Consider the following 26913-nt stretch of genomic DNA (forward strand, 5'->3'; position numbering starts at 1 on the left):
AGACCATGCCTCCAAGTGTGTCAGATTATAATTGTGTTCCAAGTACAGAAAATATACATTAGAGATTTCTCTCATCATAGGCACAATCTAATACAAAAATATATCTGACACTTATAAATTAGAAGGTCCACTTGACAGCCTCCAAAACAGGAAAAGGGGAAGGAATGATGCCAACATTAAAAAAGCACACACAGATGCAAACATGATTATTGATTATTTTCTTCATCAGAGAGGGGTAAAGAGCAATTTACACCAAACTAGGTTTCCAGGCAGGTAACAGTAACTCAAAGGTTGGGTAAGTCATGGCACGCAGGCCAGACTGTTATAAATTACTCCACTCAATACTGTACTCAGATTTCAGTGAATCTAATGGCTTTGTGTACTCAGCACAGTTTTGTTATTTTAGTATTTTTAGAACCACTGTCTACCCCCTCTCAGAGCTCTACCACCAGGTTCCAGATAAACCACCAGGGCTATCCTGCATCAAACCCAGCAGAGACAGTTTATAAACAGATCTATAAACGGACTAGTAGAGACGACTCACTGAGCAGTGTTGCAATCATGTGTATTCAGTGAAGTGAACTGAACACAGATTTATTTGAAATCCTGAGATCTCTCTGGAAAAACAAAAAGTTTTAAAGCAGTTAAAGCAGAAAAGTATGGAGCCTTATGTAATCTTTTACTACTGAATAGTAAGTAGCTTGAACAATACCTGATCTGAAAATTCAAATAAGTATGAATACTGGAGCAAGAACTTCATGATTCCGAACGCTCCACAATCATAAGTGAGAAATTTGCCATATAAACTATAACCAAAAGGACATGAAAATGGCGAGAGCCATATTTTAAAGATTCATAACATTCTTTCCTTCAAACCAGGTATCTAAAACTTTTAGACACCAATTTTCCCCTTCAGAAGGCATCTACCTGGCTCCTGGATCTTCCCGTTCATGAAAGTACGTAGCATCTTTTCTCTCTGGCTAGCATCTAAAACCCATGCAGCAGTCCCACTAGAAAGAAAGTCAACGTTAATAAGCACTTTGTAAGTGAAAAAACATGAAGCAAGTTCAGCCAAAGTCAGTGAAGAGCAAGCATTTTTTTAAAAGAAACTATTATTCCCTCAAAACCTGATTAAGTAGATTGAAGCTGCCAAAGCTGTAGCTGCCCCTCCCATGTTTGTTTTGAAGTGAAATATTAAAACTGCTGATGTTCTATGAGATCATACTTCAGCTAAAACGATATGTAAATTAAATGACACTCCAAGAGGATATTCTATAGGGCACTGAAAATTTTAAAAATAACTACCCTTAAGATTGATCCAGGTTAGCCACACAATGATGAAATAAATTTTAAAATGACTGAGGTATTTAGATTCTTTGAAAATACAGGTATGCAGTACTGAACAAAGAGGTAAATTCAATGACAATAAAAATTAGCAACAAAGGATTAAAAAATAACTTTGAAGTCTATTTACAATATCAATAACCTGAGCTAAGGGGAAAATGATTAAATCCTGGCAACAGACAGCCCAGCAAATCCCTCACCAGCAAATACTTTGAGGCAAAAAAATCTGTGTGCTTTCAAGAACAGCCTTTTCATGCAATTTGCTGAAAAAGTTCCAAAACTTGGAAACTAGACAATTAATTACAAAGGAAGGGAAACACCTATAATGTAGGTGTTATTAATCCTGTCTGTAGTCTAGGTCTTCTAATACATTAGCAAAACAGCTATACTTTGGGCTGTAAAACTATCTTCTATTTGCTTTCATGTTGCTGGCTTTCAAAGGGAAAAAAGTGTTTGTCCTTTGAAACATTTTTGTAGACAATCTGGAGATAAATATTTTGATGACACAACTTCAGCTGAGAAGTATTTTTTTTTTAATAAGGAAAACTTGGAATTCTGGGTTATTAACATATTTGTTTTTACAATAAAAGAATTATTTGGTCTGTGGTCAGGAGACCTGCATTCTATTCAAGACTCTATAATAAGAGGAATAATTAATTGGAATAAGTCAATTCGCTTTCTTGTGCCTGAGTCTCATTTTCTGGACAATGGAGATTAGAATATCTGTGCTATTATTCACAGGAATAGTTTGAGGATAAAGTAAAACTGGAAAGCACTGCTATTTTTTCAAAACACAATATAAATACTATGTTGTGATACTGTTAATAATTTTACAGGTACTTTGTGTTACCCAGTCAGATGTGTGCTTCAGGTATGCATTCCTACAAGATCGCAGGTTGAATATTTAGTTTACTTTTATTTTAAAAATAATAAATCACAAAACTAAAATGTTTGAACAAGGTCACTTAACCCTCTCCCCAGGTGGTTAGTTATTATCACTACCATCATCATCACTTTTCTTTTTTAAGCTATGTGTTTAAAAGAGGAGATCTTGAATACATCAGCCTAACTGAGGAAACGTGTCCTGGGTCCAGGTGGTTTTCGAAGAAAAGCTGATCTTCATAAGAGCGGTGTGCTCTGCTTTTAAAGTGCAGAACCTGTGTTGGGGAAGGACACAGCAGGAACTTGGGGTCTGTCACTGAGGGACCAGTTCCCTCATTGAGGCCAGAGCAGCATGAATGCGGACATGCAACCTGTTTTCAAAGTCGTAGCCAGAGAAATCCTCCTGCAAGACCAGAGAGAGAGACTATTAGCTAAGCTGTCGGTGCTACTACGGTATTAATCACACGGCACTGTCTGCTTCCCACAGTAAAACTCCTTACGCACCTAATAATGGCTTCACATTCACTTTTTTTTTTTTTCAATTCCCCAAACATCAAATTCTTATCTGTTTTTAAAATGTCAACTGAATGTTATTAAATGCTGTCTTTGGAAAATTTCCCTCATGTTATTCCTAAGACAGTAGTCTGATGCTGGGCTCAGTGGAAGTTACTGCTAAACTTCTTAAGAACACAGTTGTGAAATCAACAGTTATTTTCCCACTCAAACAAGAAGAGTTTCTATAAAGCATGATGAGCAATTTCATCGGAATTTTTTGTGTAATTTTACTTAAAAATCAACTGCTCACTCATTCAGTTATGACTTCCTCCTGATTCAGTTATGACTTCCCCCTCCAGAAATATTATCAACCAGGACAATCGTTTCACAAAACCTCTTGAATTCAGGCTCCAGAGTACACACAGAGGACAAGGTCACTGGAAAAAGAGAGACTGGGGATTTTGGGGCATTTTTACCTTTGCTTGAAGGAGGAGAGTTCTGCCTCTTCCTACAGTCTATGAATATAAGAAAAACACATTATCTCTTAACACCTGTGTTTATGTACTCAAGCAGAAAATGTTATAATAGAAGACTTGTTAATTCCAACAATTTATGGTGACCTAGAGGGGAGTCAACTGCTCATTCAAGCATAATGACTCAATTTTTCTTTAATATAATGATGTTTATTTACATCAAGGAATTACTTGATAATTTTTCATAATTTTAAGTATTATTCTATAAACAACTAAAAGAGTTAAAACAGTTTAAGACCCTACTAAACAATCTAAATTTGATAATTTAAGTTTATTGGAAGTCAGTAAGCTAGATCTCTTTTTGAAGGCAATACTAATTGAGAACAATCAGCTTCATTTTTCAAGAGATAAATCATACTTGTTGTATTTTATGTATATGTATTCTAGGTTGCATTAAGAGTAAAAATTTTCTTAAAGAATATGGCATTAGAAATTTCTACCAAAATTCATAAAAACTGCATTTTCTCTTTTGGTAAAATTAGAATTTCAAATGAGAAGGCTTATCAATTAAAAGCCTTATCTTTGGCAAGATAGGTGACATATTTAAGGATTAGGCTAGAATATTTCTGTTGATTTAGCTCAACTTTTAAAAAAATCCATATATTTGAAAGCTGACTTGAATGTATTGAAACCTAGAATTTTATATAGTCAATATTATGTAACTGAGCTTCTAAAAGAAGGTATTAAGCAAATCCAGCACTGTTGAAATTCTGTTTTTTAAAAACTGTGCCATTGTGCTTAAATATACATCTTAATAATCCATCAAATTTACAAGGTATTCTAAAAAATTTTAAGTAATCCTACACATCATCCTCATTTATTCTCACTACAGTCTTTATTAAATTGGAAAGGCAGGTATTTTTTATCTTGTTTTACAGATTAGGAACAAAGTATATGGTTAAGTAACTTAATTGGTATCATACACTAAAGATAAAGGATAGCACTAGGATCACAATGAAATTCTGTATTCATCTGAATAAACCACATTACATCATATTATAATGATTATAATATATTATAATCATATTATAACTCTAAAAAAAAGACAATGATTTTGCCTCAAATGAATTTTTGTTCAAAAAGCTATGTTTCTCTTTGTAACTCCAGGGAATAGATTACCTCCTTCAACACAGTAATATAGGATTAGTAGCTTCTTGGATTCATCCTGTGTGGAATCAAGGAAAACAAAACAAAACAAAAAACCAACTTGTTTTAAATGAAGGATGTTTTGTGCCTGTTCACTTCCACAGTTTTGCTGATGAACGTTATTTAAGAAAATAGGCAAGATCTTACCTCTGGTTTGTCTAATAGAAGACAGCCAAGTTCATAGCAAGCATATGGCTGAACGTATAAGTTATTCTGCCGACATAACTCATCTTTGACAGCTCGCTGAAAGAACTGAAAGTAATACAGATGTTATTAGAATGAACAAACAAAACTGTCTGCCTCCTCACTTCCTCTTCCACCACTTGAGACGGTCATCTTTGATAAACAGATAATGCCAGAAAAGGAGCCCATAGGTGAAGAAATATTCAAAGGCTCTGAAGTCACATTAAAAACGAACATGAACCATCACCAACTTCTGGCATCTGAGAGGATGACCTTCATCTAATAAAGTGGATGAAACTCACACTGTGATGGGAGACTGGCTTTGCGTAACACTTTCCTTTTTCTCATTCACAAGCCCACATGTAGTTTTTCATAGTTCAGTTTTCTTAGCTATGACACCACGTGAACAGTTTACCTGAACAGCATCTTCTGAGTTCCCTAGACATTTGTGTATGGCACCAAGAAGCAAATACTTTAATCCAACGACAGATGAATCATCTACTCCATGGCAAGCTTAAAGAGAAGACAGCAAGAAGGGAATACATTCATCAGGAGTTGAGAATCTCATTGCTTAGTGACTCACTGAGTTCAAACTGAGAAGGTTCCCCTTCCTCGTCCATTAGTGAGTCTCCTTAGTCCAAGAAAGTGATAATCTTTCTTATGCCTGCCAATTACTATTTTATATTTGCATGTGTGTTTGAATTATCTCTAAACACATAGCCTACACTTGTGCATTCAAAAGAACATAGTCGCTAAGATTCTTCACTGTTCCTTTGTGTTAGACATTAGTAGATATTCCAGACTTGCATCAACAACCAGGAATGGGTTTTAAATTATGAATATTTTTAAACAACAGAGCAGAACTTGCACATCCAAAAGCAATTTTATTTCCTTTCAAGTAATCTCCTTGGGAGGGTTACTGCTGCTGCTGCTGCTGCTAAGTTGCTTCAGTCATGTCCGACTCTGCGACCCCATAGACGGCAGCCCACCAGGCTCCCCCGTCCCTGGGATTCTCCAGGCAAGAACACTGGAGTGGGTTGCCATTTCCTTCTCCAATGCATGAAAGTGAAAAGTAAAAGTGAAGTCGCTCAGTCGTATCCGACTCTTAGCGACCCCATGGGCTTTACACACCTACTCTAATTACAGGGCCTCCGTGTACAACTTCTTTTGGAGTTGTATTACTCTGCTCTGGAATATCAATACTGACAAACTTTTTGACCTTTGAAAGGAAACCTGTTTTTTTCTTAATAAGCAAAAGGCATCTGCAGAGAAGTCTGATGATAAAAGCATGGGACTCAGGGGCTTCCCTGGTGGCTCAGTGGTAAAGAACCCATTTACCAATGCAGGAGACATGGGTTCGATCCCCAGTCTGGGAAGATCCCACCTGCCGTGGAGCAGCTAAGCCCGTTTGCCACAACTACTGAGCCTGTGCTCGAGAGCCCGGGAGCTGCAACTACTGAGGCCCCTGTGCCCTAGAGCCTGTACTCCGAAACAACAAAGAAAAGCCACTGCAATGAGAAGCCCGCACCCTGCAATGAAGAGCAGCCCCCACTCTTGCCCCATCTAGAGAAATGCCCGCATGCACCAACAAAGACTGAGACTAGCCTAATTCCATTGGAATTCAATGGAAAATGCTGTATTTGATCACAAACAAGTGTCACTGCAGAACAATCCAATAAATCGGAGTCCAAAATATTAATACAAAATCAATTCTGGAGAAGGGCAGCATATACGCAAGATGACATTTCCAAAAGATTAATAACCCCGATGATCAGAAAGCATCACCACACACTCCTGAATCTGGCCCTTCCAGTGCTTTCTATCCCCAATACCTGTGATGGAATTTTCTTAACCACTAGGCCATCTGTCCCAGAGAGCGACAGATTGGTACTCTCTGAGTCAGAGCAGATGAGTGAGACCCTGAAGGCACAGGCTATTGTGCGCACTTTGTTGTTTACCTTGACTCATCCTCTGTAGGTTGGGCGGGGAGCAGTTGGGGAGGGCTTTCCACAAGTACAACACTTCGATGGATGCCAGCACGCAGAGTGCTCTGGTTGGGGTTTGTTTCCGAAATCTCTCTGCCTGCAAGCAGTTAGAATGATTAGGCTACATTTAAAACAAACAAACGAACTAACTAAAAAAAAAAAAAAAATACTTCAGAGACATTAAAAAAATGCTGGTTCATATTTGATATGAACAGTTCCCTCCCACAAGGCTAAGAATGAAAATTTCTCTCTGTGTTTTTGTTGTATTGGTAGATATCCCTTTCTCTCATTATTCACTTCAATCTACTGTCGAGTTCCAGGACATATTTTAAAAACTGCAGGATGAAACCAGATTCATTTTGGTTTAGGTCAAAGGAATTTATAAAAGCTGGGTGACAGATATTAACTTAATGGGTTTATATGAAGGCTGTAACACTAGAGGCCTTTTAGTTATGGTTTTATTGACTTTTTAAGTTTCCTAATTAGTCCCAGTCCTCTTGGGGGCATTCCCCATTACAACCCAGTTTATACTCACACTAAGCCATTAAATGTTCATTCAATAAAAACTTCCAACTGAAAACATGCAGAATTCAGGATATGACAAGTTGTCCTATAACCTATGGTAATTCAGCTAAACTGTATTCTTAAAAAAGTACAGAAATAAATGAGGGCCTTTCTCACTACAGTCCTGGGCCTTTCTGCTGGTCAGTTTGATGCACGCTCTTGCTTTTTATTCATCACCCAATGTGATGGTTTCACTAGATGAGAACCCAGAGTCTGTATCTCTTGCCCAGGTTCTGCTGATCTGCACTCCTCTGAGGCTACCTCACCCTTCAGATATACACACTCCCTCTCCAGGGGCTCATGAGCTCCACAGGATCAGTAATATCTCTATTCATTCAAAGAAACAATAGCAAACAATAGCTTTAATTATTTGCAACCAACCAGTACTTTGCATTCAGAGCAGGATGACACACGAGAATATTCTCTCACAGTCGTGAGCTACTTGCTCAGCAAGGAGATCAGCTTTGCACAGGATTTCCTAATTTCCTAGGATTTCCATTTGCTGTCCAAGGTGACCATGGTTAGAAATATCCATTATAAACGACACACCAGATCAACAAGTTCCAACAAACCTTTTTCACAGAAAACTGTTCAATCTGATTGTTTTTCCTTTTGAAGAGCTTCTGAACTTCTTTAAAGACAATCTGTGCCCCGTCCACATCACCGGTGGCTCCCTGACAAACTGTAAGAAACCATCGTCATAATCTTTAAAGTATTTAGGGGGAAAATACCACTAAGGGATACCCAGGTTGATGACACTTGGAAAAGGTTATTACCAAAGGAGAAAATGGGAGGAGATATTTCTAAAGACTGTTACATGTGGGACTATACCAACCTGCTGCTCATCATTCCACTGATTCAGTAATTATTTCCCTGCTGCTAGGTTCCCTGAGCTTTACAGGAACACGTTGGGAAAACTATGGTCGTAGATATTGTCACGGAGCACAGTCCCATTCGAGCTCACACACTTGGAAAGTGGAAGAAAAATGAAAACTAGGCAAGAACAGTTAGGAGCTGGGAGGACTGTGAGAGTGTCACACTGGTAGAGGGCTATCCCTGTGCCTGGAAAGAAAATCATGAAGTGTCCTGTATCTGACAGTCCTTCACCGTCATGAAGTAGTCACGGGTGTGTTCACTGGGCACCTACCACCTACAGCCACCGTCAGGGATGTGAAGAAGAAATACACGTTTACACCCAGAAGAAACTTGGATTTCAGCTGGAGAGAGAACACCCACAATTCTGGAGCTACAATGGATGCAGTGAAGAGAGCCTTGGGAGTCCTGACATCAAAGTTACTTTCAAAAAGCTCAAGGAGGGAAGGGATGGTTTCTCTTCGGCGTGGTCGCACAGCTCTGAGGGACCAGAGTCAAGCTGAGCCTTGGAGGGGGCTAAGACTTCGATCTTCATCTCCCCCAAGCCCCAGGCAAAGACTCAAGTCACAATGCCTCTGCTTCACCCGCTCTCTCCCTTCTCCAAACTTCACACCAGGCTGCAGTCCCACCTCCTCCATCTGACTTTACCAACCACTCTTTGTCATCCTCTTTGCAACTCCCATGACACTGAATTCCTTTCTATTAATTTCTTGTTGATTTTGTCTCTGGCACATACTGTTTTTCAATCCCCACTTGGAATGTCCATTGATTTGCTAGTTCTTCCTTCTTTATTTGAGCGATCCTAAAACTAGATGGTCCCATTCTCACATTTTGGGGCTTGGTCACGCCGGGCAGAGGGCTGTGGCATGTCAGAGAGTGAGCAGCTACTGGAAGGTCAAAGAGATACAAGCAGCAAGGCTTGGAGAAAGCTGAGGACATCAAGGTGATGGGAAAAGCAGAAGATTTCTACTGGGAATCACTGGGGTTAGTCTGAATATGAAAAGGGAGAGGTAATTCCATTTCCAGTTTTGGAAGCAGCACTGATCCGGATGGGGTCTGAACCCATCCCAAATGACCTCATCTGTTGTGTTACAACATTTCAAAACCAGAAGAAAGCTCGGTGATTGTTTTGTAAAACAACTCCATGGTATTATAGACCCAGGAAAGTTAAAAGACTTGCCTGAGGTCACACAGTACATCAATGAAAAAGAGTAATTTCTGTTGCCCCTAGCTTGAGGTTTCCGTACATAACTGATAATATTATTATATAGTCACATAATTTTCTAAAAAGGAATGAGCAAATGTGGGCACACAAGAGAGTCATAAATATCAACAATATCAGAATCTGAATCACCTTTGCAGGTCTATAGCTCTAACACCTCAGATCCTGAAGAATATGTATACCACTTCCTTTTCATAAGTTACAGACAGTTGCCTCAAAGGATGCAGATATTAGAAAGCAGAGCATCTCTGATTTATCCTAAGTCTGAGACCTACACAGACTTAGGATGCTCAGCCTGTCCATTAGGACTAAGCTTTATTGTTGTCATTAGTCGCTCAGTCATGTCCGATTCTTTTGCGACCCTATGGACTGTAGCCCATCAGGCTCCTCCGCCCACGGGGTTTCCAGGCAAGAACAGTGGGGTGGGTTGTCATTTCTTTTTCCAGGGGATCTTTCTGGATCAGGGAACCTACGTCTCCCCCACTGGCAGGTGGATTCTTTACCAATGAGTCACCAGGGAAGCCCTTCAAGAGATATTCTAATCTTTTGGGGTAACTTATTTTTATGTAATTTCAAACACATAGAAAATTTGCAAGAATAGTACAAGGATATGGTCCAGCCATCCCACTTCCTACATCACCCTTCGGGTAATGTGCTAAATGGCACTGGAACCAGGGTCTCAAAAAGAACCACATTCCCAGCAGCATCATTCACGACAGCCAAAGGGTGGGAACAACCCAAGAGTCCACAGACAATGAACAAATAAACAAAACATGGTCTGTACACACAATGGAATATTATTCAGCCTTAAAAATGAATGAAATCCTGACACACACTACATTATGGATGAACCTTGAGGACACTATGTTAAGTGAAATAAGCCAGATTCAATCAACAAATACTGGTGAGTCCACTTACTTGAGGCACCTAAAATAGTCAAATTCATATAGACAGAAGGAGCAGAGTTTATTAGGGGTTGGCTTGGGCAGGGGGTAGGTAGTTCTTGTTTAAAGATCATAGAGTTTTACTCCTAAAAGAAAAGGGGGGAACGAGAGAGTCAATTCCTAGGTAGGTTGATAAGAAGTCCCGGTCCCCGAGGAGGAGAAAGGGGTCTGGAGCTTTTGCAAAGGGGACAGAGGTCTGGAGTTCTCAAGGAGAAAAGGACCAGCACTTTTTCTACACTGTCTTGTCTTGGTCAATGTAACAATGTATCTTGCTCGAGGACATGTTTCTCCTTCACAAGAACCTTCTAACTAATCTTGTTATCTTATGTTGTGGGAGTGGATCTGGTAAGACCTTTCTGTTGTTAGTACTAATCTTGTTAATTTAAGATTTATGTTGTGGCAATGGGTCTGGTAAAAGGATATAAGCTTTGATTAAGACTACAAGTGGGCACTCTCCACCCCCCTTCTGATGTCTGTGTCAGAAGATTTCTCTGTCCCTTTTTCACTTTAATAAAACTCTGCTACACAAACACACACACAAAATAAATAAAGATCACAGAGTTTCACTTTTCAAAAAGAAAGGTGGGCAGTGGTGATGGCTATCAAAGAACTTAATGCCACTGAACCACATACTGAAAAATGGTTAAAACGGGGAACTCTCTGTCGGTCCAGTGGTTAGGATTCTGGGCTTTCACCTTCAGAGGCCTGGAGAAATAAGATTCTGCAAGCTGTCCAGCGTAGCCAAAAAAAAAAAAATACTTTTTTAATGGTTAAAGTAGATTTTACATTATGTATATTTTACCATAATTTTAAAAAAAACCTCTCAGCTATAAGATAAACAAGGTTTGAAGATCTAATGTATAATAACATGGTGACTACATTCGATAATACTGTATTGTAAATTGAAATCTGCCAAGAGTAGAAAAAAAGACAAAAAAAAAAGTGATTAAAGAAAAAACCAAGGAACTAAGTTCCCAGTGGCAGTGTTTCCAGTCCCTTAATGCTCATCTTCTCAGGCGCTGCTTATAACACATACCAGTCCGTCAAGCCAACTCAGGTAACAGCTCCTGCAAGCCGCCTGCACTGAGAGCACAGCAGCGAGCCGCCCCACCTCCCAAGCCCTCTTTATGTGGAGCTCTTCACACATCATCTTCACGGAACCCCCGTGGAGACGTGGAGACTGGAGTCTTTCACGCTGTATCATCTCCTACAACTGGTGTGATCCTGGGATTTCCAGTGAGAATAAATGCTCCTCTATAGAGCCACACTGTACATTTATTTCTTCATGCTCTATGCTCCACAAAGATTTTTAAAAAATACATAGCTCATCAGTATCACCTTTCTAGATTCCATATATGTGTGTGAATATATGACACTTGTTTTTCTCTTTCTGACGTACTTCACTCTGTATAACAGCCTCTAGGTTCATCCACCTCATTAGGACTGACTCAAATGTGTTCATTTTTATGGCTAAGGAATATCCTATTGTATATATATACCACAGCTTTATCCATTCATCAAGCAATGGAGACGCAGACATAGAGACAGACTTGTGGACACAATGTGTGAGAGGGTGAGACGAATGGGGAGAGTGGCATGGAAACAGAACGACATACGTAAAACAGGCAGCCAGGGGGGAAGTGCTGTATTATGCAGGGAGCTCAAATCAGGTGCGGTGTGGCAACCTAGAGAGGCGGGAAGGGGTGGAAAGTTCAACAGGGAGGGGACATATGTATACCTGTGGCCGATTCATGTTGATGTATGGCGGAAACCAACAAAATATAGTAAAGCAATTACCCTCCAATTAAAATAAAACAAATACCTGCCCACACTGACTACCTGATCCTATTACACCACAACAACAGCAGCCTGTTTTGGTTCATCACCGTGCAGGGCACACCAAGCCCACTCAATAAACAGCTGCAATTTTCATCTGAGATGCCTCTGAGTTCCGTAAACCAACCCTTAAAGTATCCTAGCAGCATACTGAAAATAATCCTACTCAAACATCAACAACAAGAGCCAGATGAAAATGGATTAACACCCTGTGGGGTCTATAGGAAGGCCTGCGGGTGTAAGGGCTTCCATCCTGATTGCTAATGGACTGCAGTTCCAGAACATTCTGGATATACACAGGGTCACTGTTAATTCTTTCCCATTTTAAAGAGACCAGTTACAGGGATGGAATGACAGGAGATGTTCTGTTAAATGCAAACCTTCAGAGAAATAAGAACACATTTAAAATAATGCTTGGATCAGTTTTAAATTTTAAGGAGAAGAATCGCTTTTGTGGGTGTGTAAGGAAAGCTCATTGTTAGAGGCAGGAGGAGTACACTCCCTGGGTCTCTTCAATCGCTTCCTAAACCACTCTGCATCACACAGGCAATTCATGGGGCTCAGGGCACAGACAGCGGTTCTGTCCACCAGGTGGCAGCATGTCCTCACCTATCTGTTCATGTCAGGGGAAAAGGCAACGCACACGACACTCCTGTCAGAAAGCGTAAGTTGTTTCTGCCATAATGACATGCAGTGTTGAAACACCTTGTACTCCGCAAAATCACACTAATTATAACAGGGGTAAGAGGCAAAACAAGGCTGGAACGGACTCCTCAAAACCTGTGCAACTCACAACGAGGGCACTAACAATTGAAAGGAAGATATGAATACGATTTAAAAGACATGTTCAATGCTTTAAAATTCTTTAAGCGCCTAATAAATGAAAAATAGATTTGAGGAAGAAAAGGAGAGGGGTGAGGGTAAGTTGAGGCTGTTTAGGACAAAGTGTACGAAAATGAGAAGCTCATAACGAGCATGTCCAGGACCCAGCATGTGACGGACCCGGCCCTGGGGGAATACTGGAAGGGGCAGGGCGTGTAGCATCGAACTTCCCAACATTCCACTGGCTGGGTGGGAGCTGTATTCAGCTGCTATTCACTTGCAGTCCAAAACAGTACTTTAGCCACCTGATCTGAAGATCTGATTCCCTGGAAAAAATCCCAATGCTGGGAAAGATTGAGGGCAGGAGGAGAAGGGGACAACAGAGGACAAGATGGTCGAATGGCATTACCGACTCAATGGACATGAGTTTGAGCAAGCTATGGGAGATGGTGGAGGACAGAGGAGCCTGGCTACTGGAGCCCATGGGGGTCTCAAAGAGTCAGACACAACTCAGCGACTGATCAGCAACAAACAGCACCACATGCTGTGGGAAACTGTCAAGAACAGCACTTCTGCATCCTCTGCCCATCGCTCTCCATCCAACAACAAGAGGGAGCTAGTCTGAGACAGGAGGGCGTGCTGTGACCACGTGTACTGGGATCCACTCACCTGCGGTTAGGTAGGCATAATAGCACTGGGACCACCGGGACTCGTTTTTTAGCCTCTCAAAGGAATTGAACGCATCCTTGAAATTCAGCTCTATCATGCTGCACCAACCTGTGAAACAGATGTTTTTAGAAAAGGATCCTAAAGTAACACAGGCTTCCCTGGTGGCTCAGTGGTAAAGAATTTGCCTGACAATGAAGGAGACACAGGTTCGATACCTGGATTGGGAAGATCCCTTGGAGAAGGACATGGCAACCCACTCCAGTGTTCTTGCCTCAAAAATCCCATGAACAGAGAAGCCTGGTGAGCTACAGTCCATGGGACTGCAAGAGTCGGACACGACTTGGCGACTGAACAGCAAAATAACACACTTTTCAGCCCATCTGTAGGTTATATATCCCTCATCCTGCTGACTTCCTCTGCAAGTGTTCCATGTAAACTACCTGAGAACTTCATAATTCTTTTTTTCTTCTTAAACATTTTCAATGGGATGCTTTGAGGAAGATACAGCATCTCTGATTTCACAACCGGTGAGGCAGTATAGAAGGGAGGCGCATAAAGATTTTGAGGAAAATGGTCTAATTTGTCTCCAGTTGTGCAATAAACCTAAGCACAGCAGTGCTTCTCTCCAAGAACAGGTAGAGAAAAAGGAACGATGCTACTAGATTATATAACACGGTGACCACCTCGGAAGTCTCACATACTCACCAGCGCGTTGATGATCACTGGTAATTAGCAAACTGCTCAGAGGAGTAGAGAGCGAGCCAGTGAGACATTAAGTACTTGCCACCCTCTCTCTGAGGGGCAGAGAAAGGACCCAGCTCTCTCGGAGCAAAACATCCTTAGGCTGGCATCCTGGGGATAGGTAGGGGTGGGGAGAAGCAACAGCAGCAAGGATATAAGGAGTGTTATCCTCTGCTGTTAGTAACAGCAGCTCCCCATCATAGAGCCAGCCCTGGGTGTGCCAGGCACCTGATGTAATTCTCTCTAATCCCAGTGCAGTCTTGGAAAGGTGGCTGATGGTGCCGCACCTGACCAAGGAGAAAGCCTAAGGCATGAAGAGGCTTAGTGGCTTGCTCAGGGTCACACAGCTTAGAAGAGGGAAGGGCTGAGGATCAAAGGCCATCGCACTCTCCTGTCTGCGAGCTGCCTAACAAATTCTGTTATCCACTCCACGAAGTAGTCACGTCACCTGACACCCTACAGGGATGAGGGGAAGCCACACTTCCAGGAAATTCAGTGTCAAACTCCACGGGATATGATGTGAAGTTGATGTATTTTAAAGATCAGATCAGTCGCTCAGTCATGTCCGACTCTTTGCAACCCCATGAATCGCAGCACGCCAGGCCTCCCTGTCCATCACCATCTCCCGGAGTTCATTCAGACTTGCGTCCATCGAGTCAGTGATGACATCCAGCCATCTCATCCTCTGTCGTCCCCTTCTCCTCTTGCCCCCAATCCCTCCCAGCATCAGAGTCTTTTCCAATCAGTCAACTCTTCGCATGAGGTGGCCAAAGCACTGGAGTTTCAGCTTTAGCATCATTCCTTCCAAAGAAATCCCAGGGCTGATCTCCTTCAGAATGGACTGGTTGGATCTCCTTGCAGTCCAAGGGACTCTCAAGAGTCTTCTCCAACACCACACTTCAAAAGCATCAATTCTTCGGTGCTCAGCCTTCTTCACAGTCCAACTCTCACATCCATACATGACCACAGGAAAAACCATAGCCTTGACTAGACGGACCTTTGTTGGCAAAGTAATGTCTCTGCTTTTCAATATGCTATCTAGGTTGGTCATAACTTTCCTTCCAAGGAGTAAGCGTCTTTTAATTTCATGGCTGCAGTCATGATTTTTCTAAAGTCTTTTAATTTCATCTGCAGTGATTTTGGAACCCAGAAAAATAAAGTCTGATGCTGTTTCCACTGTTTCCCCATCTATTTTCCATGAAGTGATGGGACCAGATGCCATGATCTAACCCTAACCCTAACCCTAATTTTAGAGTAAAACCTGGGGCAAATTATTTCCATCCTAAAATAGACTTCAGGGTAAGATTTGGATTCAGTGCAAAAGTAGAGGTGGGAGGTAGCACCAAACCAAAATAAGGAGGCTGAGTTCCGATTGTGCTGTTCCCACCCTCCAGCCGCACCCCAGGTCAACCCTCCTATGTCCTTAGCTCTGGGTTCCATGATTTCTAAGCTTTCTGCAGCTCTAACTTTCTGCCCCACCACAGACCCAGAAGTGGTGCACACACAAGAAAAGGCCACCATGATCAGTCTGCAATATATACAGTATCAAATCTTTATGTTGGACACTTTACTAATGTTACATGTCAACTCTATCTCCATAAAACTAGAAGAAAAAAAGAGTATCCTAAACAAGAACCATGAAAGGTCACCAAAGCTAGTTCTTCAAGTTCTATACTACTACATCAGTTGTGAAATTAGAGATGCCTTGTCTCCCTCAAAACATCACAGTTACCGTGTCTCATGTTCCATTCCGCATTACGGCTACACACCAGAGCTCCAGCAAGTTGGTGGCTGTTAGTTTTAGTTGCTAAGTCATGTCTCTTTTGTGACCCCATGGACTGTAGTCCACCAGGCTCTTCTGTCCATGGGATTTCCCAGACAAGAATATTGGAGAGGATTGTCATCTCCTTCTCCAGGGGACCTTCCTGACCCTGGGATCAAACTCAAATTTCCTGCATTGGCAGGTGGGTTCTTTACCGCTGAGCCACCAAGGAAGCCCCCCAGCAGAGGTTAGACTGCAGAAAAATATATTTCCCACTGGATCACATTTGATCTTCACTTTCTAAGCTATAACAGATGTATAAAACATAATACTGTTTATTGGGCGGTTCTCAATCAGCACTCTTCTTTTAAAAAAAAGAAAAGAAAAGATTCAGGAAGACAAATATATCTGTGGCAGGCAAGCAAGCAGCAGGCACTGTAAGGTCCACGCTGCCAGGTGACAACTGCCTCCCCAGGCTTCCTCCATCTCTTCTTTTGTGTCTCTGATGACAGCCTTTGGAGTCTCAATTTCACTTTTGGTTCTCACCACCACCTCATCCTTTCTCCCGTCTCTGCTCCCTCCTTCATTCCTTGTAGGTGCGCTATATACAGTGTGACCTTGCAGTCTTGGCTCAAATTCTAAAAAGCATGAATCCCTTACTAAAATGTGTTCCTGTTGTTTCAAGTCCAAAGTTGTGTTTATGCTTCTCAGCATAATTAAGCCACTGTCACAGTCAAGGATTATGGAATCACTAACGTATTTTAGTGCAGTCAGCCAAAAAAAAAAAATTAAAGCAACAACTTTGAGGGAGGGGAGAGGGGGGCTAAATCTTGGGCAAACAAATGCCTCCAGGTCTGTCTATAAATGCATCTCCAAGAGGGGAGAAGCAGGAGGAGGTGGCTAACACGTGTGCCAAGTACCCTGCCTCAGGCTCATCCGGGTACTTTCATCTAAACCACACAGCTGCTCCAAGGGCGACTGCAGGGCGAGGGCTCCCAGTTAGTTGGTAGACGAGCTAACTGGGCTTGGAATCCGTGCACCCAATCTCTCCTAAGCTGGACTTTTCTTCTCAGGTACACATTGGTGGGAGGGAAGAGATAACAGTTCTGAATTCTAATATCCAGTCCAATAAAAGAGTCAAAATTGGTTCTTTTTTTTTTTTTTTAAATTGGTTCTTACTCAATTCAGTCAACTGTGCCTATTAGCCTAGAGTCAAATCATCAAAGGAACAAATTATTGGAAAGAAGTAACAAGAATTCACTGAGATAAGTATCGCTACTTCCACCATGGTAACAAAGTCCTGTTATTACAAAAGGCAGCCGGCATTTCACAAAGACACAAACTGAACAGCATTAACAGGGAAAGAGTGCACAGGAATGCATTAACACTTGCGGGACAAGAAGCTGGACACAAACTGCTGTGTTAATACACTATTTGATGACAGGCAACTGGACTGACATTCAACACTTACCAATTTCATAGAGACAAACATGCTGGATTTCTCTCTGGTCTACCGCAAGTTCCAGAGCAGTATGGAAGGAAGTCAAGGCACTGTTGATTTGACACTAAGGAAAGAAATGAAAACACGGTCACTGGCTTAAGATATATCATTAACATTGTGACAGAGGATGAGATGGTTGGATGGCATCACCGACTCAAAGTTCATGAGTCTGAGCAAGCTCCGGGAGATGGGGAAGGATAGGGAAGCCTGGTGTGCTGCAGTCCATGGGGTCGAAAAGAGTCTAACGCTACTGAACGACTGAACAACAAAAGCGTTGTTTTTCCAAATTCAAAAGCTTCTTTTCCCTTCTAGTTACTTTAAACAGATTAAGCAGTTATAGAAGAGAGCGATCTGAAGACTTCTGGGGAAATGGCCCCGTCCATGGTTGTGAGCTGAACCAAGGTCAGAGCACCTCTCCTTCTGCTCAGCCAGAAAGACTCCCCGGGATGGCGTGGCCCACAGCCCCTCCTGCCACTGGGGCTCTCTGTGCACCTGTACACTAGAACTTAGAGGAGTCCAGTGATGAGCTGAGCTGATCCTTGGGATGGGTGACTTCGACAGGAGAGGGACTGTACGTCCTCCTGTGTATACCCACAGGACCCAGAGAGACTCGCAGTCAGCACTGTCGGGAGCCAGTCCCTGGGTCCAGCCTCAGGTGCTCTCCCTTCTGGGACCCCCACACTCTCGACCCCACAACTCAGTGCTGTTGTCAGATTGCTTCTGGTCATCACCTCTCTTCTCTGGACACTTTAGAAACTGAGGATCCAGATTTTACTTCCTACTTTTACATTCATCCAGTACTGTCTAGAGCCCGAGAGACTCTCAAATGTCTGTCCTGCTCTTTGCTGGTTAAATACATTTAGTTTTTTCTTCCATGAAAGATCTCTTTCAAAGTCTGCTGATCTGAGGCCATAAGCAACTGGTAAGATCACCTAAAGGCATCATCAGGATGAAAGGGAGGTAGAATAAACCCTAAATATGGCAACGACAGGCATTAAGTATCATCTATCACTAAGGATATAGTGATATAAATCCTAAATGTCCCGAAGTCCTGATGCATGCTCAGAAGTGTTCCTTCCTCCCTCCCGCAGGTGCCTGCAATGCGATGCTCTTCCACCCTGCACTCAGCGCTCCGTCCTGTGCATCTCCCTTTGCTGCTCCCAGGGAACTCCCTTTCCAACGCTCCAGCTGCCTCTTCTCCCTGCAAGCAGCCAGACTGGGGCATGAAGGGTCTAAGAAGAGGGGCTGTTGGTTCCCTGAGCCCAGCCCCCACCATATTCCTCAGTGACATGATGCCTGATCACTGCAGGAGGCCCCCGGACCCTACACAGGGCACAGATGAGTCAGCAAGGAGATGTGCAGGACAGTCTGTGACTCAGGAGCACTAGGAGCCAAATGACTCATGAACCAAGGCCACGGCTGGGCCAGTAACTGCTCGTGCCCCGTGGTAACACTTCACTCTGCTGGCAGCAAGCTTCATACTGAGTGCTCAATCCGTGTCACCCCAACAAGTGCTCGGCAGGTAGCCACAGAACACACCCATCACTGCCTCACTAACATGTATTCTCAAGGAGCTCGACACTGAGTTGAGGGGACCCTCACAGGAATGAAACAAGCTCCCTTCTCTAACCTCGAGACGTTTACACTGATTGTGAGCACAAAACCAAGATGTGTGTGTGTGTGTATGTATGCATGTGTTTAGTTGCTCTGTGGTATCTGACTCTTTTGTGACCCAAAGGACTGTAGCCAGCCATGGTCCTCTGTCCATAGGATTCTCCAGGCAAGAATCCTGGAGTGGGTTGCCATTTCCTCCTCCAGGGGATCTTCCCAACCCAGGGATGGAATGTGCATCTCCTGCATTGAAGACAGACTCTTTACTGCTGAGCCACTGGGGAAGCCCACAAAGCCAAGATACCAAAGGTAAAAAATCAATCTCTTATGAAAAGTACGTATGTGTGGAAGGATCTGGACACTCATTATGCCCATTTATAACTTTCTGGATCAATCGTTCCTTCCTGGACCTTCCTGATGGTCTAGCGGTAAAGAATCCATCTGCCAATGCAGGAGACACAGGTTTGATACCTGGTCTGGGAAGATCCCACAGATCAACTGAACAGAGCAACTGAACCTATGCACTACAACTACTGAGCCTGTACTCTGCAACAAGAGAAGTCACAGCAAGGAGAAGCCGGTGCGACTAGAGAGCAGCCCCCCACTTGCCACAATAGAGAAAGCCCACACAGCAATGAAGACCCAGCACAGCCAAAAAGAAATAAAAAAAGTTCTTCCTTTGCATCACACATGCACTCAACTTAGCCCATTTACACAGAAACCACAGTGTTAGGGTTTCTGCTTTGCATGGATCTCCCCAGTTGCCCAAGTTAATGGCTCTCAACTCTTACACAGGGATGGGCCATCACTACCAATCTGACCCCAGCTGGGGTCCAGCAGATGGCAGTGCAATGCCACACTGCCCTTCAGAGGGCAGAAAACGACTCAGTCAACATTTATCAGACAAATACTGTGCCTGGGATGGAATGGGCTCCGGAGATACACAGATGAGTCCAAACTAAGCTGTCAACTCAAGAAAATAAGAAACCAAGTAATAGCTGAATCAACATTATTTCTCTTAACCCTTTCCAAGAGTCTGAGATAGGTGTATATTAGTTCCATTTTCAGATGAAGGAACGAAGTTCAAAGAGGTTAAGTAGCATGGGGGCTAGCAATTGACTAGTATGTAAATTCTGCTCCAACTGCCTCCAGAGCATGCATTCTTCAGGGAGAGAGATGCAGGTGTGATTAAACAAAGGATCTGGAGAAGAGGGCCAGTTCCTGGATTATCCAGAGGGCACTAAATACAATCAACAGAATCCCTACAAAAGGGAAACAGAGAGAGCTGACGCAAGTAGGTGGTGGTTTAGTTGCTAAGTCCTGTCCAACTCTTGCAGCCCCACAGACTGGAGACCACCAGCCTCCTCTGTCCTCGGGATTTCCCAGGCAAGAATACTGGGGTGGGTTGCTGTTTCCTTCTCCAGGGGATCTTCCTGACCCAGGGATTGAACCTGGGTCTCTTGCACTGCAGGTAGATTCTTTACCATCTGAGCCACCAGGGAAGCCTGATGGAAGTAGAAGTGGTGGCACTGTGACCACAGAGGCAGAGATTGGAGTGATACGGCTGCAGTCCAGGAATCTACGTGACCACCAGAGGCAAAGGGCAAGGAATGGAGATTCCCTACAGCCTCCAAAAGGTGCACTGCCCACCGCCTTGGTTTGCACCCAGAGAAACTGACTTTGGACTTTGAGCCTCCAGAATTGTGAGAGAGAAAATTTTGGTCATTTTAAGCCATGAAGTTTGTGGTAATTTGTTAGAAACGTCCTGGAAAACCAGAGCAGTATACCTCTTTAAAGATTCAACTGTGGGGATTTCCCCAGTGGTCCAGTGGCTAAGACTCCGAGCTCCCAATGCAGGGGGCCCAGGTTTGATCCCTGGTCAGGGATCTAAGATGCCACAGGCGGCAACTAAGACCCGACACGGCTAGCTAGCTAAATAAGTAAATCAATAAAAGAAAAATTAACCTGTGAAGAAAGTCCCAGGCTCTTTGTGTTATAAGCACCCGATCAGAACTGGAAAGCACTGAGGCCATTTATGGAGCTTAACGGCATTATCCCAGGAGCAAGCATAGCTACAAAATTAATTCCACTTCTAGTCTGATCACTCATTAAGGAATTACGATGAACAGCCATTAAAATTGTAGAAATATGTTTCCTTCTTTTCACCAAAACAATTCAAAACAAAAGTGATCCATGGGAGTCCTTACGGTTACAAATTAAAATACCCACAGTTCAGCAGAGAAAGGAGAATTATTCTCAATTTGACACTCAATTCCCAGCTTAATTTTTAAAGAAATGCATGTACCCTGAAGAAAACACAGAAAATAGATTAGTATGAAAAAGCTAGGACATCAAGAGTTAGTATCACACCGGCTTTTGTCTCATGAATTGTGCCCTGATACACTGTCACAAAAATGACAAAAAAAGCCTCAGTTTCCTTACTGGTAAAAGGAAGGAAAAAACATTGGCAAGCTTTAATCTGCCTCCAGAGGAAGCCATGAAGAATAAAAGCAGGAATCTCTGCCAGATTAAATGGAGCATATTTATTGCCAAATTAAAAGCAGCAGGACTGACGGCCACTGTACTGTCATTACAGAGATTCCAAGTGTTTTTCCAGTTACTCGGGACTTCCTGAGGTGTCTTCTTAGGCATTTTATATCTTTTGTTGGAACTGAAAAAGGGGTCTGTTGCTCCATTTTATTCTCCAAGTGAATACTGCTGGTATGTGGAAATCTTTGGATTTTTTTTTTTCAAGTATAATATTTGTTACACTCTGGAATTTTTAAAATTCTTAAATTTTTTTCTTCTGGATTCAAACCATTTGCACATAATGACAGTGCTGTCTCTTCATTTACAATAGACAACTGTAGCTGGCTGGGACCACTGGTTAAAAAGGGCTTTCCCAGAGGCTCACTGGTAAAGGATACACCTGCATTGCAGGAGACACAGAGACAGGAGTTCGACCCCTGGGTTGGAAGACCCCCTGGAGGAGGAAATGGCAATGCACTCCAGCATCCTTGCCTGGAAAATCCCATGGACAGAGAAGCCTGGTGGGATACAGTCCAGGGGGTCCAAAGAGTCAGACACGACTGAGGGACTGAACGAGTGTGCACGCATGCGCACACACACACACACCAGTTAAAATACTGAATATTAGCAAGCACAAAACACATATTTGCTTTATTCTAATATAAAGGAAAACATTGGTTTTCATTCCAATCCCAAAGAAGGAAAATGCCAAAGAATGTTCAAACTACCACACAATTGCTTTCATTTCAAATGCTAGCAAGGTAATGCGCAAAATCCTTCAAACTAGGCTACAATAGTACATGAACTGAGAAATTCCAGATATTCAAGTTGGATTAAGAAAAGAGGAACCAGAGATCAAACTGACAACATCCGTTGGATCATAGAAAAAGCAAAGGAATTTCAGAAAAATATCTATTTCTGCTTCATTGACTATGCTAAAGCCTTTGACTGTGTGAATCACAACAAACTATGGAAAGTTTTTCAAGAGAAGGGAATATCAGACCATCTTACCTGCCTTCCTGAGAAATCTGTATGCAGGTCAAGAAGCAACAGTTAGAACTGAACATGGAACAACAGACTGGTTCCAAATAGGGAAAGGAGTACATCAAGGCTGTATATAGTCACCCTGCTTATTTAACTTATATGTAGAGTACATCACGCAAAATGCTGGGCTGGAGGAAGCACAAGCTGGAATCAAGACTGCCGGGAGAAACATCAATAACCTCAGATATGCAGATGGCACCAGCATTATGGCAGAAATCAAAGAACTAAAGAGCCTCTTGATGAAAGTGAAAGAGGAGAGTGAAAAAGTTGGCTTAAAACTCAACATTCAAAAATTGAAGATCATGGCATCTAGTCCCATCACTTCATGGCAAATAGGGAAAAAGTGGAAACAGTGTTGGATTTCATTTTCTTGGGCTACAAAATCACTGCAGATGGACTGCAGCCACAAAATTAAAAGACACTTACTCCTTGGAAGAAAAGCTATGACAAATCTAGACAGCATATCAAAAAGCAGAGATATCACACTGCTGACAAAGGTCCATGTAGTCATTCTCCTAGTAGTCACATATGGATGTGAGAGCTGGACCATAAAGAAGGCTGAGTGCTGAAAAAATGATGCTTTCGAACTGTGGTGCTGGAGAAGACTCTTGAGTCCCTGGGACTGCAAGGAGATCAAACTAGTCAATCCTAAAGGAAATCAACCCTGAATATTCATTGGAAGGACTGGTGCTGAAGCTCCAATACTTTGGCCACCTGATGCAAAGAGTCAACTCACTGAAAAAGACCCTGATGCTGGGAAAGACTGAAGGCAGGAGGAGAAGGGGACAAAAGAGGATGAGATGGTTGGATGGCATAACTGACTCAATGGACATGAGTTTGAGCAAACTCCAGGAGATAAGTGAAGGACAGGGAAGTCTGGTGTGCTGCAGTCCATGTGGTCAAAAATAGTTGGACACGACTTAGTGACTGAACAACAACAATGCAGTAATTAGTAATTCAGCTTCTCACAAATTATTTCAGAACGCTGGAAAACATTCCAGGTTTGTTTTTAATTAGTAAAGTTAATTTTTTTAGAGCAGTATTAGAGTGTGAAAGTCGCTCAGTTGTGTCTGACTCTGTGACCCCATGGACTAAACAGTCCATGGAATTCTCCAGGCCAGAATACTAGAGTGGGCAGCCACTCCCTTCACCAGGGGATCTTCCCAACCCAGGGGTTGAACCCAGGTCTCTCGAATTGCAGGTGGATTCTTTACCAGCTGAGTCACAAGGGAAGCCCAAGAATACTAGAGTGGGTAGCCTATCCCTTCTCCAGCGGATCTTCCTGACTCAGAAATCAAACTGGGTCTCCTGCATTTAGAGCAGTATTAGGATTATAACAAAACTGAGCAGAGAAGTCAGTATTTTATTATAAAATATACTGAAGAATGAAAGACTTGTTAGTTTCTCATAATTGTATTTCTGCCAGATTCTTATTATATTTAAGAAAAAATGCTATTTCTTAGGAAGAAATAACTTTAAGCTTGTTACAGTTTAGTTGTCAAGTACCATAACATTTGAAACCAGCTTTGTTCCCTTTAATATATTTTGCCTTCAATTCTGAAATTATCATTACTGTCTTTTTTTTTCCACTCACATACACCTGATTTATTTTGTCTACACTTTAGCTTTTACTTTTGTATCACCATTTAAATATTTTTAGTTAGCTATGTATCTAGTTTGTTCATTTCTTTTTCATCCTAATCTTAGTTATAATCTTTTATATAGAGATAATGGTAAACACAAATGGATTTAGACAACTAATATTTTTGTATTAATTTCTGATTTTGTTCCCAACAGTTACTTTTTTATTATTATACGAGCTATTTTACTTGCTTCATCCTCTACATTCCTTTAGATGGTGTAAACTGTTTTTACAATTCTGCTTGTGGTCACCTAGAGGTTGAAAAAAAAAAAAAAAACTAGAGAAATTCCTATTTTATCTAGCAGGTATAAGTAAGAGCTGTTTGAGTCAAGAGTCTACCACAAATACACAAGTGAGTGCTCTTGCCTGAAGGGGACAAAAGAAAATAAAACATGTAATACAAAGGGACAGACAGACCATGGGCAACATTTCTACCCAATTTAAAACAATTAAGTTATTCTGTTGGTATTTCCACATTAATATATTTTTAAGCTACTAAGAAAGTAGAGATGGTGGACCTCCCTAGCGGTCCAGGGCCAAGGCTCCGTGCTCCCAATGCTGGGGGCCTGGGTTCAACCCCTGATCTGGGAACTAGACCCCACACGCTGCAACTGAAAAAGATCCCCGTGCCACAACAAAGATCAAAGACCTCGTGGCCTGCCACTAAGCCCCAGCGAAGCCAAATAAATGAACGAAAGAATGAACGTATAGCTCTCAGAGCACACTGTGAAGACACGGTAAGGATGAATGATTTTCAGAGTCAGCACGATAAGTGCAGTGTCACATCCTGTTTACTCAAAGATTTTCACTAGCAATAGCAAGCTGACAGGATTCTCTTGATTCACCGACTGAGCAAAAAGTCCCATTTCTAAAGTTGCAAAAAAAAAGCAAAAATGGAAACAAGGCCAAGTTGTTTCAGGGGCCTGGCCCAAACTCTAGTGCCAAAGGGAAAGCAAGTTCCAGACAACCCTGAGGCTGAAGCGCCAAGACTCCGCTTCCCAAGCGAGCAGTTTTCTCCTGTCCCACCTGAAAGGTGTGTTTCACATTAAATGACAGCACCAACTCACAGAAAGAGTGGTCTCAGCTCAGAGCCCGTCCGCTGGCCTTCAAATGAGGCTGGTGTCACCTAACTCTGTGCGTTAGACCCCAGGGCGGAGAGCGCACGGATGGTGCACAGATGGTGGCAGCCTCTCCGGGGACTCGGCTACTGGGGAAGGCCACTGCCCCAGTGGATGGCACTGTGTCTGCTTTGGAATTCTCAGCTCTACTAAACAAGAGTCTGAAACACAGGCACGTTCTCTCAAGACGTTTTAAGTAATTGGTCAGTAGAGTTTGTTAGACACAGGTGGAATTCCTGAGATGTTTTCATACAAATCAACCTCCTCAGAAATGTTGATGGGTTCTGTGTTTAAACTAAGAATGTTGATCAAGTGCAAAGGCTATAAGAAGAGTCCTCTGAAATTCCTAATAAAATCCCATATATAAGGGAGGGACTGTCTGATGTGAACAACATGAGAAATGAAAGAGAGTCAGCAAGAAAAGATGGTGACGTTGTAGCACATTTCTTAGCAAATGTAGTGAGTCCCTAAGCACTGGATGAATGCCATGCGTCCCTGCCAACTACACAGATTACAGATTAGTGGATGATGCCCAGACTTCTACACCACAGGGATGTTCTGTGAACCCCCACTTACTCTTTCATGGCCTGTACACATTTCTGACATGAGAACTCCCCCAGAGCCTACTGTGATTGACTATTTAGAAGACACACATCTATAACTGATAATTCTAGTCAATACTCTGGAACCTCGAGAAAGGTAAACAGTAGCTATTTCTGGAATACAAGATTTGTATCTGTTCTTTGAAGTACTTTTGTATTTTACCATGTCTCCAAACTAATATGCATTTTTTAGACATAACAAAGTGTGTTAGTGGCTTAGTCATGTCTGACTCTTTGAGACCCGGTGGACTGCACCCCTCCAGGCTCCTCTGTCCATGGGATTTCCCAGGCAAAAAATGCTAGAGTGGGGAGCTATTTCCTTCTCCAAGGGATCTAACAAGGTAGTTGAAAATATACATTCTTATGCTACATTAAAAAAATTTTTTTAAGCATCTTTTTAAATGGACCATTTTAAAGTCTTTATTGAATTGAAACACAAATACTGTTTCTGTTCTATGTGTTGTTTTTTTGGCCATGAGGCATGGGGGATCTTAGCTCCCAGACCAGGGATCAAACCCACACCCCCTGCACTGGAAGGTGAAGTCATAATCACTGGACCACGAGGGAGTCTCCTCCCTGCCTTTAAAGATCATTGCTGAAACAAGCTTATTCTGGTCTAAGCATCGCCAACACTAAAGCTAACATATGTGGCACTCTTTATCACGTGCACGTTAGACGGAGAGCTGTTGAAAAGGAAAGCAAGACTCCAAAGCCAACAGTCCTCACCTCCGTGCCTCTCATTCTACAGACCGGCTCCCCTCCCAGTCACCTCCAGCCCCTCTTCAGTCATCACCACCCACAACCACCACCCGTTCATCTAGCCCTTGTTACTGTCTTATACAATCACCTTTTCATGCATTCACAT

The 26913-nt window shown here is 42.4% G+C and overlaps 1 protein-coding gene across 3 annotated transcripts in view; it reads right to left on the reverse strand.

The window, feature by feature from the left end:
* Window positions 1-195: 195 nt before the first annotated feature.
* TTC39C (tetratricopeptide repeat domain 39C) overlaps window positions 196-26913 on the reverse strand; it is a 105460-nt gene continuing 78742 nt past the window's right edge. For all 3 annotated transcript variants that reach the window (XM_003587769.6, XM_059881026.1, XM_010818798.4), the window contains 8 exons: window positions 17473-17566; window positions 13499-13606; window positions 7705-7814; window positions 6542-6665; window positions 4999-5096; window positions 4548-4652; window positions 3198-3236; window positions 196-2629 (listed from right to left, as the gene is read on the reverse strand). In XM_003587769.6, coding sequence (XP_003587817.2) covers window positions 2540-2629; window positions 3198-3236; window positions 4548-4652; window positions 4999-5096; window positions 6542-6665; window positions 7705-7814; window positions 13499-13606; window positions 17473-17566 — 768 coding nt within the window. In that variant the 3' untranslated portion in view covers window positions 196-2539. The remainder of the gene's footprint in view (window positions 2630-3197; window positions 3237-4547; window positions 4653-4998; window positions 5097-6541; window positions 6666-7704; window positions 7815-13498; window positions 13607-17472; window positions 17567-26913) is intronic.

This window comes from Bos taurus, chromosome 24, assembly GCF_002263795.3.
Source record: "Bos taurus isolate L1 Dominette 01449 registration number 42190680 breed Hereford chromosome 24, ARS-UCD2.0, whole genome shotgun sequence".
In the NCBI taxonomy this organism is placed as follows: domain Eukaryota; kingdom Metazoa; phylum Chordata; class Mammalia; order Artiodactyla; family Bovidae; genus Bos; species Bos taurus.